The sequence below is a fragment of the Taurulus bubalis genome (genome assembly GCF_910589615.1).
Source record: "Taurulus bubalis genome assembly, chromosome: 15".
NCBI classification, from domain to species: domain Eukaryota; kingdom Metazoa; phylum Chordata; class Actinopteri; order Perciformes; family Cottidae; genus Taurulus; species Taurulus bubalis.
Window position 1 is genome coordinate 15,724,719 of NC_136603.1, and position 13,837 is coordinate 15,738,555.

General features: G+C 41.9%; 3 protein-coding genes across 3 annotated transcripts in view; 2 read left to right on the plus strand and 1 right to left on the minus strand.

The window, feature by feature from the left end:
• col4a2 (collagen, type IV, alpha 2) overlaps window positions 1-2,676 on the plus strand; it is a gene marked incomplete at its 5' end in the record, with an annotated part of 55,434 nt that extends 52,758 nt beyond the window's left edge. The window contains 2 exons of the mRNA XM_079230922.1: window positions 145-431; window positions 1,412-2,676. Of these exons, the coding sequence (XP_079087048.1) occupies window positions 145-431; window positions 1,412-1,666 (542 nt within the window). The 3' untranslated portion in view covers window positions 1,667-2,676. The remainder of the gene's footprint in view (window positions 1-144; window positions 432-1,411) is intronic.
• Window positions 2,474-6,204, minus strand: rab20 (RAB20, member RAS oncogene family). The gene is made up of 2 exons (XM_079231033.1): window positions 5,965-6,204; window positions 2,474-3,908 (listed from the first exon to the last, which is right to left on the minus strand). Exons 1-2 carry the CDS (start codon window positions 6,152-6,154, stop codon window positions 3,316-3,318), a joined length of 783 nt encoding a protein of 260 aa, XP_079087159.1. The 5' UTR covers window positions 6,155-6,204; the 3' UTR covers window positions 2,474-3,315.
• Window positions 6,205-8,597: 2,393 nt separating this feature from the next.
• On the plus strand, window positions 8,598-13,733 carry naxd (NAD(P)HX dehydratase). Its single transcript, XM_079230923.1, has 11 exons — window positions 8,598-9,425; window positions 9,564-10,010; window positions 10,306-10,456; window positions 10,563-10,608; window positions 10,721-10,809; window positions 11,105-11,213; window positions 11,637-11,687; window positions 11,778-11,882; window positions 12,033-12,153; window positions 12,337-12,460; window positions 13,301-13,733. The coding sequence occupies exons 1-11, from the start codon at window positions 8,912-8,914 to the stop codon at window positions 13,449-13,451; spliced, it is 1,908 nt and encodes a 635-aa protein (XP_079087049.1). The 5' UTR covers window positions 8,598-8,911; the 3' UTR covers window positions 13,452-13,733.
• Window positions 13,734-13,837: the final 104 nt, after the last annotated feature.

A 13,837-nucleotide genomic window follows, 5' to 3' on the forward strand; every position in this document is an offset into this window, starting at 1 on the left:
AAGTAGTTTATTGACTTTATTCTTTTTCTCTACTGTTTTACGCTACATGTTAGTGTTTGCCATTATCCCATTCCTGTCCATTGTGACACAGTAGCTGTTTTTTGCCTTTCTTCAAACTATAATGTGGTTGTTTGTCCTTTGCAGGTTTGGCTGGCTCCTGCCTCCCACGGTTCCACAGCATGCCCTTCCTGTACTGCAATCCTGGAGACATTTGTTACTATGCCAGCAGAAATGATAAGTCCTACTGGCTGTCGACAACTGCTCCTCTTCCCATGATGCCTGTAGAAGAGGGAGAGATCAAACCATATATCAGCCGTTGCTCAGTATGCGAAGCTCCATCCGTTGCCATCGCGATCCACAGCCAGGACATCACCATCCCACAGTGTCCTGCAGGCTGGCGCAGCATGTGGATCGGTTACTCTTTCCTCATGGTGAGTTCTGGTCTTACTAGATAAATGGCTATGTCCAGGGTGTTAAGCATCACAGCATAATGTATAGATGTATAGGCACTATGCAGTTTCACTTTACCAGACGGGGAGTATTTCATGAAAAGGCCCCTTCAAGTTGCAGTGTGGGAAGTGCAGACTGCAGTTTGAAGCTTGACCCATGCGAGTGACCAAAAGTCACGATACCTCACTATAGCTGCTTAGATTTAGACCAAAGTTTATTCAGTCTTCTTTTTCATAGTCCATCAACTTTATGGAAGTACAAGACCAGATTGTTAAGATACCCATTCAGGCTCTCAATACAACCATTGTTTCTTGTTACAAACTTTTCTGTTAGTTTCTTTTGTTGTTACCTTATTTTGGGCTGCATTATCTTCTATTACAAGGAAGCAATATGTCTTTGCACCATGAAGCAAATAAACATCTGTAGCGAAGAAGTTTCCCCTTGCGGGATTAATAAAGTATCTATCTTTCTATCTAACATATTATGTGTAGAATCAGGCCTGATAGCAATCAGTGTAGTTTCTCGGGCAAGGCTGGCGATATTGTATATTTTTGTTATTGTGAGAAAAACAAAAACAAACCTACAATGCATTTGTCCGTCTTTTAATTTGTTCTGAATTTCTCACCGTCTCTGTGGCACTAAGATCCAGACTATTCATTCATACCGAAAATGAAAATCTTCAAAAACGAGTCAGAAATGTGTATTTTTCTTTACAAACAGGGAGTACATTTTTGTATTTGTCAGGCACCATTTTCAGCTGAGGATTTGTTGTGCTAGTATTTATGGCAGCACAAAGATGTGTTATTTTGGTCTTTTCATGGGATTTGTTGACAAAAAGAAAATACACAATATCGCATTTTCAATAAACGTCTTTCTCTAAAGGGCCACATGTCACCAAATACTCTTCTGCCCATTTAATTTGACACCTTCCTCATTTATTCCAATCATTTGTTCTCCACAGCACACAGCAGCAGGAAATGAAGGCGGAGGTCAGTCCTTGTCATCGCCTGGCTCTTGCCTGGAGGACTTCCGCACAACACCCTTCATCGAGTGTAACGGGGCCAAAGGCACATGCCACTACTTTGCTAACAAGCACAGCTTCTGGCTAACCTCCGTCGATCAGTCGTTCCACACTGAGCCGGCATCAGAAACGCTCAAAGCAGGCCAGCTCCTGTCACGCATCAGCCGCTGCCAGGTCTGCATGAAGAACTTGTGAGGGCCTAAAAGAGGTCTAGTGTCGTCTTGCTATCCATGTACTAAACCAAACAAAGGGGGATCTGAAATACTGATTGAAATCAATGTCAAACTTTCTCCCTGAGCCACAGAGCTCAGATATGCAATGACTGTGATTCCTTGAGCTTTGAGTGAAACGTCCCACTGTAGATAAAACAAGAGAAGCCCCATAACGATGTCAACATCTTTGTGGGGAAAACAAGTATTTGTGTGTTAAATATGGATTGGTGCTTACTGTTTAACTTATTACCTCAGCTACAATGACACGTTAACGATCAGACACCGTACACTACAGCTGAACCAAAGACGCCCATGTACATGCACTGCTTCAGTTTATCTCTATGTTTTTATTGTTTAGGGTATACAGCCCACCATAAAGCCACTAACACTGCTTCTCAGCCAGCTGAAGAAAGTGTCTTGAACAATCGTTGGTTGATACTATTGACAGTATTATGCTTTTATACCATCGCTCTTTTAAAGAAATATACAACATTTATAATACGACAGTCTTCTCAAGCTTTTCCTCCATTTTATGCATTTATCAACTATTGCAAAATCGCCTGTAACTCTTTATTTTTCATATACCATTTTGTTGACACAATGCACTGATTCTGTTTGTATTTATACCAGCTGAATGAACTTGACCCATGTCCGGAGGAGTTTAAACATGTCTTATCCAATACTACTTATGTCACACTCATTTTCCTTTATAACTCTACTAATTATTGACCTGCCAACAGGACAGAATGTAAACAGCTCGGAGCAAAGGTCTGACTTTTGCAAATCCATGCTGCAGTCACTGTTCCTGAATATTTTACACAATTTAGAAAGTACTTCAAATCTTCTACTTCACCTATTCGCTCGTTTGGAAATCAACAGTTTGATTGGGCTGGGAATATACTTACAATTAACTGCCATGTTATTTTGGTAATTTTCACAGCATGATTATTTCATTGGATTGTAAAGATTAAATGTTGTTTGTTATACTTCCGATTGTGTTGTTTTACTCTCACAATCTAAATCTAATCTGGCGGCGCAGACAGACCGTAAAATAAAAAACTTTATTATGACAGCGTATGTAACAATTTGATAGGTTTATCAACTATTTACACTCATTGAAAAGTTCCAAATGTGCCTCTAAGATATAAAGATCGGTATTAACGCTAGTAACAGAGCATAAAAGAAAACAAAGAAGAAAAACATAAAAAACACAAGAAAACATGATTTGTTGAAAGCTTAAATAACTACAATAAACAATTAGTGATGTTAAATGTGACACTCAATCAAACATTAACAAAAAGCAGTGATTGACTTCGTATGCATGTTATTTCATCACAGACAAATGTTTGGGATACTAGTGTGGTTTCAGTTGTTGTGGTGGAAGGTTTCAAAGCAAAGAGTGGAAACACAACACGCGTATATTTCCCCTCCTTAAAATGTTAGCGGACACTATGAACACATGCAGCTTTTTCTGACAGAATCAAGAATGTGTGTTTGTGTAACCGGGAGATCATTAATGCCATTGGGTCTCAGTCAAAAACAATAAGTAGTACCATCACAGTATGTATTTTGTGTGCAGACCAACGTCTAGATTGTCCTTTGTCAGAAACAAGTCTCTGCTGGGAGCCACCTCTAGCAGCAGGCCGACCTGGCCCGCTTGTAGCTGGCCTCCCTGCACTCCTCCAGGTCTACCGTGGGAGACTCCTGGTTCTCATTTCTCTTCCTCAGGATGGAAGGCAGCACCAGATCAAACAACGCCTCAAACAGAGTGTCTACGTTGTAGCCCGTCTTGGCACTCGTCTCGAAGCACAGCTTCTCCGCAGGCAGGCTGCTCTTTTCCTCCAAGCCCTTGTAGCGCAGTATTCTCCCATAAAGTGCTGCTGCATCTTCGGGGGTCACCTGTTTGTGGAGTGTCACCCCGGAGAGGGAGGTCGGGGAGGCCGGGGGTGTGGGGCAACCAGACAGCACCTGTGGTTCTGTCCTCTCCTCTTCGCACTCCTCAGACGCCACACCCGAGTCCAGACACAGCTGGGCCTTAGGGTCCGTGAGATCGGCCTTGTTGCCCACGAGAGCGTAAATGCAGTCCTGGTTAGCAGTATCAGTCAGGGACAGGAAGCGCTCCTCCAGCTCAGCTAGGCTCTGCCAGTTGGTGACGTCATAAATGAGGACAACAGCGGCTGCACCTCTACAGTACATTGAGCCCAACCCATGGAACTGTTCACGGCCTGAGGAGACAGAGAGGTCAACAGTGTTCGACTCAACTCCATAAACACGCAGATTTAAAAGCAGCCATACCGTATGAACAACATTACAGAAGGACACACAGCACGGAGAGAAGTTGTGCAAGATAGTCAGCAGATTGAAAACAGAAACAACCTTTGTTGTTGAAATATGCAGTGTTCTTGAAAGGGCACATTGTGTGCGAATACCTTGCCACTGGGGTCATCTCAGTATATTATTACTCAGCCCCAGTTTATTGAGGACACCTGACTATGATTATTTTGTTGATTGACTGTTAGAAAATTTGGGGAGAAAAATGAAAAAAAAGGCCTGGAGCACAACAAAGTATTTTCAAAGTCCTTGTTTTATCCTACCAATAATCCAAACTCGAAATATACTAAATATATTAATATACATGAACTAAAAAGAGGATTGTTTATATTCAACAAGCTGGAAACAAAATGTTGGACTTTTTATTGAAAATGTCTGACGTTGAACAATTCATTCTGACAAATGTTTGTGTCAGTCGGCTAATTGATTAATCAACTAATCATTTCAGCTATAATGCTATCTCAGAGTGTATTCACTATCACAAATACCTCCTGGAATACATCCGAATACACCGAAGATGTGAGGTATGAAGATGTGTATTTTTACATACTATTGGCTGAATGAAAAAAAATTAAATAGCTCACTCCTCTTTGTGCATCTGGAAATTAATATTGTATGCAAGTTTGGAAAGGTTAAGGCATGGAGTCAGGTCTTCCTTTACCAAGCCTATCATGTGACTATTAAGAGGAACAGGAACAAGGTAGGTGGCTTAAATGCCCTCATGGGGCTTTGAAATTAATTTAAAAAGGGGCACACAAAAAGCAACAGACTGTTTTAAATGTGCCGAGTCAAACATCTGAAGGTTTTTAGTACAATAACCCTTATAACTGCCACTCTTTCAAAGCTTTATGGTCGACGCTGAAAGGTCTGCAATGGCAGCGTTGAAATGACTCAGCGCTGATCCGGCATTTCTCAACCACAGTGACTAAATAAAACCAGTACAAGAGCCTCCTGTCAGAGGTCATGGAGTTAGGGGAACACAAACAGGAAATGGCTTACTGGTGACATGCTCAGCCTTTCCTTATCTTTCTGTGGCTCACCAACTCTCCGTTTGTGCAGTGGGTAATTGCCCAAGAGGATTTATTGTAATTCATGTTTGCACAATACTGGAATGGAGTGAAGTTATCAGCAGTAACTTGATAAATCACCAGCATTTGTTTTCCTTCCCTTTTTCATTTCATCATCATGAAAGCAATATGGCACGCAGTGATTTTCGAACATTCGTGTTGATCAGCAAGCAGGGAACAGTGTGAAGTGACTTATTATATGTCACACGAGATATATTTGAATTTAACAATATTATGGTCTCCATAGAATAATAAGCGGGACCTCAAAGAGTTTGTTTGGGAAGTGTTTATCAGGGTGAGTGTGTGAGTGATTTTCTGGTATTTGCTTAAGTCACAAAGGTATCAAATGCCTTTAAGCAAATAAGAACCACCTAAAACTTAAACACTCATTTGAAATAAATCTGTACCTCTTTCCTATTAAGGATTATTATTTATTTTTTATGTATTCTACATTATAAGATAATCCGTTATTATATAAAACATTTTAAATAGCAAATTGCCAGAGCCAAAAGGGATGTCTAAGACTTATTTTCAAGCAGTTTAAGGGAGAAAGGCGTGTGACTGTTTGTATATTTAGAGATTAAAGTTGTTCTCAGGGTTATTTTTCACGTGAGTGTGTTTGACCTGAACATCTTTCATTATGAAAGGATGTATAAGGCATGGTATTGTTGTTGGTTCCAGCACTCAATTTCTAATGTTAGAATAAACATACACATATCAGAGGAGGGTTTACAGACTGAGTGGTCACATGCTAGCGATTGCCTCAGGTGGTGGGATGACGCGTTATCAGGTAAACAAAGTTAAATAAACAGAAGAAATTAAAAACAAAGAGTAGAAAGAGAAAAATAAATAAAAAAATTAAAATAAATGAGGGAAGTATTACCAGCAGTGTCCCATATTGAGATATTGTAAGGTCCCCACTGTTTCATGAAAAACGCCCCTCCAACGGTGCTGACGGTGTCTTTAAACCTCCTCTCCGTGTACCTGTGGAGCAGCGACGTCTTGCCCACGTTCATGTCTCCCAGGAGAACTACCTTGACGTCGGGCTTCTTCATCTTCGACACTTCGGGCATGTTGCTCGGTGGTCCGGTCGCGCAACAGGGGCGCTTTTTCCTCCTCTCTTTTGTCGTCCGAAAAGAAAGTCGATTTAGCTCGTCAATTTATTGTCGGGTCGGTCGCGAATTCCGCTGACCAACGCCATGTTATGAACTCGAGTTAATTTGTGACCGAGCGACTATCCGGGAGTTGGCTCGTCTCCATCTGTTGTCTAACTCTGAACTTCGAAAAGTGACTTGAGGTGAAACCGGAAGTAGGTGACGAGGGAGGAGGGCGCTCTTTACCCTGAGCTGCGTCTTTCAGGTTCAGCTGCCGCAGGCTCTGGACCCTTAAAGACAAGTGTGCACCGCCCCCAGCTCTCTGCCCTGTTTTAGTTTATTATTATTATTATAAAAGCACACAATTTAACGAATACAAAAAGGGGGTATTCATTTCAGACGAAGTAGTCAGGCACCATATATGAACATATATTGTCATTTTGTTTTGTATATTAGATTGTGGCTTTATTTATTGTATTGTAATGATTGACTGAATAAAACATATAATCATACTCATATAAAACACACAGGAGGGCAAACTGAATAGTATTTCCGGATTAGGGGACATTTCAACTTCAGACGACAAATAGCCTTGTATAGACTATCTTGCCAAATGCATCCATTTGGCCATGACACACATTAGAGAAAAGAATACTTGATGAAGAGAACTTTGGTCTCTTGAAAAAGCAGATTCTGCAGACTGTAGGATTAACCCCCTTAAAACAAGACAAATAGGCTTTAGGAGGCCCTTTACCTTTACACTGACCTGTGCGTATGTTACTCTATAACTCTATAATGGGACCAGTGTGCCATATCTTTAAGGTTTAACAGTAAGTTTAATTATGACACCACATCAACACTAAAATCAACAACAGATCTGTAATTTTATTCCATCCATATAGTTAATGGGGGGAAACAAGCTAATAATAAAAATAATCCCCAAATCAGGACATTGGTAATAATAAATATGGTAATTATACTTTAACACACTACAAGATGGCTGCCATTATTTTGAAAACATCCCCATCTTATACAAGGGTTACAGCAGGCAACACTATATTCTTTAAAACGACCAACTTTTGTTTAATTTCCAGTTGACCGAGTGGAAATGGTAAAAGGGGAAACAGGGGAAATACATAGACTAACATTACGTGTGCCTCAGAACACACTTGCTGAGCTTTCAATGCATCCTTCTCTGCTAAACATAGGACAACAAATGTAACAGCAATACGTTTTTTTATGATGATTTAATAAATTTGAACAATATTTACTCTGCACTTTGGAATGACATTGTAAACTAGAAGATGGTATGACAAAAGTAACCTGCTTTTGTATTTTTGATACATTTTAGTTGCTACACTTGCAAATAACAAATTAAAAAACTGTCACAAAGGTAATTACAAACAAACAATGATTACTCATACGTTGGAGCAAAGAAATGTAGTGATGAACAAGTCATGTTTATGATTTAAGGTTGGAAAACGTTGGAAATCAGAAAAACGTATCTGTTGTATCTGGGTGAAATGTAATCCAGCAACCAATGAAAATAAAGCTAATAATAATAATATGGGGGGGAGGGGTGCTGGTCTGTGGCCATACGGCATGGGCGGAGGCGCGGCCGGGGGGGAGGAGGAGGAGGATATGTCACTCTTACCTGTCTTAAAAACTTGAGAGCCCTGTGTATATTATGCACACATGTTCACACGCGTTTGGCAGCGTGTTTGAATGTATTAAGGGTAACCTGAAATATTGGATTATATGGTGGAGCGTCAACCCACCAGCATCTAGCGGCCATTGGAAGAAGTGCAGCTTTATGCTACTTCCGCTTTGGCTGCTCCTGACTGTGATGATTTTAACCTAAGGGGTATAGGATTATCCGAGGCGCCTCTAAAGGCACCATCAACTCTTCCTTCCTGCCCTCGTGCACCGGGTCAATGCGCCTCATGACCAGGATCATTTGTATACAGCTGTCAGCGTTGAAACGCGGCTCCAGTTTAGGTAAGAAGAGATCAACACGGGGGGTGGAAGACTCATAACAACATGCCGCAAGAGATTCAAATGCTCGTCCTTTGCTGTTTCACAGTTGCTCTGTCAATTGTTGCCACAATGGTCTGTTTGAACGAGAAAGGTAAAGTGAAGGAAACATTGCAACGTTATATGTCATGGTCCTGGTCGCTATGTTGCTAGCTAAGCTGCACTGTTGCTGCTGTTGTTGGAAGAGTTGACACGTTAAGTCCCAGTTGGCCGTGCAACCGGGGGCTCTAGGACCCCGCAGACACCGAGCGTTGACGGAAAAGCAAGGCGGAGAAAGGTGAAGTTACACTCAGACTACTGATCAGAGGTCGGTTTTGAAATCCCGCCAACGAAGTATAAGGTTGTGAAAGGGGCTGGTGACACCGATCCCCGGTCAGTTAATCAAAAGTACGACGCTACGCATTTTGTTAACGACGTAACATTATAAACACAGACGTCTGGGCTTAAGCTAGCATACAAATAGTTGATATGTACAATATACCGTAATGGTTCTCAAGTTAAAAACTCTCTTTAGTGTCCCCACTAGTCCTTTTTAAGATACCTAAATGACCTGTTATTGCTGTTTGGGAGAGCGGTGCCCCGCGGCTTTGATGCAGCTAAGAGCGAAGATCCAGACCAGACGTCCATTATAATCTGCAGTGTCAACATCTCCATTCAACTCCTCGTTGTGTTGCTCTGTAACCGAGCCCGCTTGGACCCGCTATGCAAGCGAACACAACGCGGGGCTTCTTGTGGTCGGACGTGGAGACGAGGACCTTGTTGAACATCTGGGGGGAGCAGGACATCCAGGTGGCGCTGGATGGGAACTTCCGCAACAGCTTCGTGTACCGCGACGTGTCCCGGAGGCTGGCGGCGATGGGCTTCGAGAGGACGCCGGAGCAATGCAGGGTGCGGATCAAAAGCCTCAAGAGGCAGTACTTGTTAGCCAAGGAAGGCAATCTGCGAAACAACGGACAGTATCACAAGATTTGTAAGTTTTATGACACCATGGAGAGGATTTTGAGCATCCGGCCAGCCCTTGATCCCCAGGAGTTCATAGAGAGCGAGGCAGGAGGAGAGGAGGCCTTGGATGGCCTGGAGGAGGATGGAGAAGATGCTCAGGATGCACACTCGGAGAGCACAGGGGAGTGTCCCTATCCTGCAGAGACCGAAGTGAAGCTGGAATACCCAACTGTTCCCATCCCTATTCCAGTTAAAGTGACAGTGGGCAATAACAGTGAGTCCTCCCTCATTGTCCACATTCATTGGTTCTTCTGTGTTTGATGGATGTTGTTATAATGTCTAATGCCACCGTGATTTAATTATATTATGCTCAGAGTTGCATCACATAATGTCTCACCCGTGTCCACTTCAGGCACTTCAGCAAGGCCACACAACAGCAGCCAGTCGGCCATTAATCTGTCAACCAGAACGCCCAAACGGCCAAGGAAGCGACGTGCTAACTTCCCCATGGAGAAACTGATGGAGCAGTTCCTGGAGCAGAGCGCCCAGGCTGAGGACAGCTTCTACCGGATGGAGGAGCAGCGCTTGCAGGCAGAAGACAGGCGCAGGGAAGCCGAACACGCCAGGGAGCTGCACATGCTTCAGATGCTTGGTCAGATGTTCTCCAGCATCTCCTCGGCCAGACCCGGCTCAGTGGCACCACCCTCCAAAACCGCTCCGCCTGCCCACGCTCCCGCATTCTTCAGTGCGTCCCCGTCATGTACACGTGGCCAGTCCAGTCATCTCAGACGGCCTCCACCCCCGACAGACTGTTGCACCCAACAGAATCAAGTGGGGAACCCAGATCCCCAGGGATTAGGTATTAGTTTCGGTGTCATGTGCAGCGTTGAGAGGTGAAAGTTAAAGGCAGCTGTAATGTGAAGGCTCAGTGATGGAGCTGTCACTCCAGTACACAGTTTTTCTTTAGTTAGGTGGTTTGTTAATTTTTCTCAATTCGCATAGCATATTATGTCTTTATTTGTTGGTTTTGTTGCCAAACTGTTGTCATCTTGTGTGTGTGTTTGTGTGTGGTTAAAAATGTAGATTATACACCGACTCATGCCAAGCAAGCATTTCTTACTTGTCAAAACTGTCCCTTTTGATTATTCCCCCAGTGTTTGAACGCTACTACAGTTTGGGGTCTACGTCACACAGAGGCATGGAGGATAACATGCTCTCGCTGGTAAAGAACATAGTGCCTCCACTGACATCCAAAAAGCACAAGGGACAAGACGGACGTATCGGGATCATTGGAGGATGTCAAGAGTATGTCACAATTTTCCCTCAATACAAACATGATTCACCAAAGAAGAAATACATTTGTTGTTCTACACAACGTTTTCACTGATGTTTTCATCTCCACACCCTAAAGCTACACTGGAGCTCCATACTTTGCCGCCATCTCGGCATTAAAAGTGGTAAGCAGTCATTCTGACCGTGCTTCTAACAGATTTCTCATCAATGTTGTCCAGTCCGAATTTATGTTTTCTAGTTTGGGTGCAATGACTGTACCTGTTGTCTTGTTTCCAGGGGGCTGACTTGTCTCATGTGTTCTGCACCAAAGATGCTGCAACTGTGATCAAATCATACAGCCCTGAGCTCATAGTTCATCCTGTTCTGTAAGTACAGAGGTGTGTGTGTGTGTGTGTGTGTGTGTGTGTGTGTGTGTGTGTGTGTGTGTGTGTGTGTGTGTGTGTGTGTAAACATTTCATTAATGAAAACTAGGATTATTTATGCACAAAGCATAAAACAAGCAAATAGCTTTTGGAGAGCATTAACAAGGTGGGACCTTTCATAATGTGTGGATTCAGACACGTCTAATGCGGATTTGTCTCTATTTGTGTGTGTGTGTGTGTGTGTGTGTGTGTGTGTGTGTGTGTGTGTGTGTGTGTGTGTGTGTGTGTGTATATCAAGGGACAGTCCTAATGCAGTGGAAGAGATAGAAAAATGGCTCCCAAGACTTCACGGCCTTGTGGTGGGACCAGGTCTAGGGAGAGAAGACGCATTACTGAAAACAGCCAAGGCATGTGGAATACATTCACTCCCCATTGCACTCAAAACCGTCTCTATGGCCCACTGCTGGTGCATGACCACAAAACCGAACTAAAGTCATATTTTTTAGCAGTTGTTGGATAGAAAACAGTGATGAATTTAAGCTGCACACAACAAAACGCATCATGTTTGTGGCTCTCTCTGACTGAAATGTTTGAAATTGAATTCCCAGCAAGTGGGAGTGTCAAAGAGAAAGATCTCATGCTGCTGATTCAACTCTATCTGAAAGAGGCACATGTGCACTGCTGTTAAGTTGACACTGAATTGTAGCCCAACTTTGATTAGACTGATGAAACTAAAGACAACATTACAGCGTGCTTGTTGGAGCAAGGTTACTTAAGTATGATGTATAATTAACATGCTATCTCAAGATAACCTTTTTTCTCTCTTTTAGGAGGTGATAGAGAAGTCTAAAGCGAGAGATATCCCGATAGTCATTGATGCAGTAAGTTCCTGCTGTTGAACAGATGGGATTTTATTGGCAAAGCTGAACACAGTCACTGAGTGCGTTTGTCGTTTGTTTCTTTTTTAACAGGACGGATTATGGCTAGTTGCACAGCAACCATCTGTTATCCAAGGGTACCCGAAGGGCATCCTCACACCAAACTTCATGGAGTTTACTCGACTGTATGAGGCGCTGGTGGGTCTTTCTGCAAAGGTGATCTGGTCACCAATTCGTGGCATATAACATATTATCCTGTGTGTTGATGTATGTGTGTGTGTGTGTGTGTGTGTGTGTGTGTGTGTGTGTGTGTGTCTTTTTGCCTTTTCTGTGTGTTTGCTGTCTCAGCACCATGAGCCCATGGACATCAGTGACCATCAACGCAGCATCATGCAGCTCAGTGTCGCCATGGGCAACATCACTATAGTGCTAAAAGGAGAACATGATCTCATTACAGACGGCAGTAAGGGTTAGTGTCAAGTTCATGTCCATTATACAAAGAATATTTAGGAAATAAACTTCTACAGCCAATCATATTTATCCTTTTTTCTCCTTTTGTGTAAATTTCTACTTGGAAATGAATCATGATAAACTTAAAAGTTTTTTTTTTCTTTAGTGACTGTGATGTCATATTGTGACTTCTTGTTTCCAGTGATCTCATGCAGTATTGAGGGCAGTGGGAGAAGATGTGGTGGGCAGGGTGATCTTCTATCTGGATCGATGGGAGTTTTGGCACACTGGGCACATGCTGCCTCTGCAGCTGGAATGAGCAGAAGGTAGACAACATTAGCTGCTTGTGCATTTGTTTAATAATAGTGTGAAGCACCTTTTTTAAAAGACCTTGCCTTTTTTTAAATGTTTTTAAAAACTTTTTGTTTTAACCATTTCTAAAACATTCTGTGTTGGAATTGATTGCAACCTTTTAAAGCACCCATTGATTTCCATTCACTTCAGTATATCACGCAAATCTAATTGGAAGTATTTGAAATTTGCTTGTTTTGCGTAATCTATTCTAGTGAATATGAAGTCCCTTTTTTGGTAATTTGTCATAGGTCTGATCTGAACGGTTTAGATAGACTGGTTTATCCACATAAAATAAGTTGTCAACTATTTTGACAATCGATTTTGATCTCATAATTTTTCCACCACAATGCAAAACAAATTAATAGCTCCAGGATTTTTATTGTGATCATATACTGCTTTACATTGTTGTATGTAATAATGAATGGAATATCTTTGAGTTTGGGATAGCTGGTCAGAAAGCTGCATTTGACGCACAATGTATTGGGATTTAAATATTTTTCTGCCGTACTAGTTAGTTTGGTAGTATGGGTATTGCAACCTACAAATGATTAACTGATAAGTGTTCATTTTAATTTAATTGATTAATCATTTTATCTATACAATTTTAAAAACATAAATTAGCGTCAGACTAATAATAACAACAATAGTCTTTAGTTGTCGCCCTATGTATTGTTATTGTCATACAGTAAAGCTGTTAAGAATCATCGGAAGTTAAACCACTATTACGATCTATTATAGTGTGATATTGTACAAATAAATACATTTGTATGTGTGTCTCCCTGTTCCCTAAACTATATTTTTTTGTCCTCCAGTGTAAATCCATCGGTGGTTGCAGCATTTGGGGCGTGTTCTCTTACAAGGCAGTGCAACAGCCAAGCATTCCAGCGACATGGCAGGTCCACCACCACATCGGACATGATCCAGGAGATTGGCTCAGCCTTCAAAAAGCTATTTGAAAGCTGAAATCAGCAAACGGAAAATTGTTGTTTTAAAAGCTATACACATACATACTCCATTTTGCATTGTTAAAAACTGATCATATAGCCTATTGATGGGCTGGTGCACACATTTCTCATCAAGCTGAATTTGAACAAAAGTAAGAGGATGCTCAAATACCGGTGCAAAAAACGGTAGCTGCATTTTTCACAACCCACCAAAGAGACTGGGATGGTAAGATACATAGAGCCACTGTAAACGGGAAGACTGTTTTGAATTTTTTTAATAAATGTGATTTTGTGTGACTGACTTTTTGAACATGTTTTTTAAAATGGCAAAGTGCCTTTGTTGCCACAGTGGGGGACTTGGAGCTTGAAAACATACCAGGGTCATGTTTATTACTGCCAAGGCAA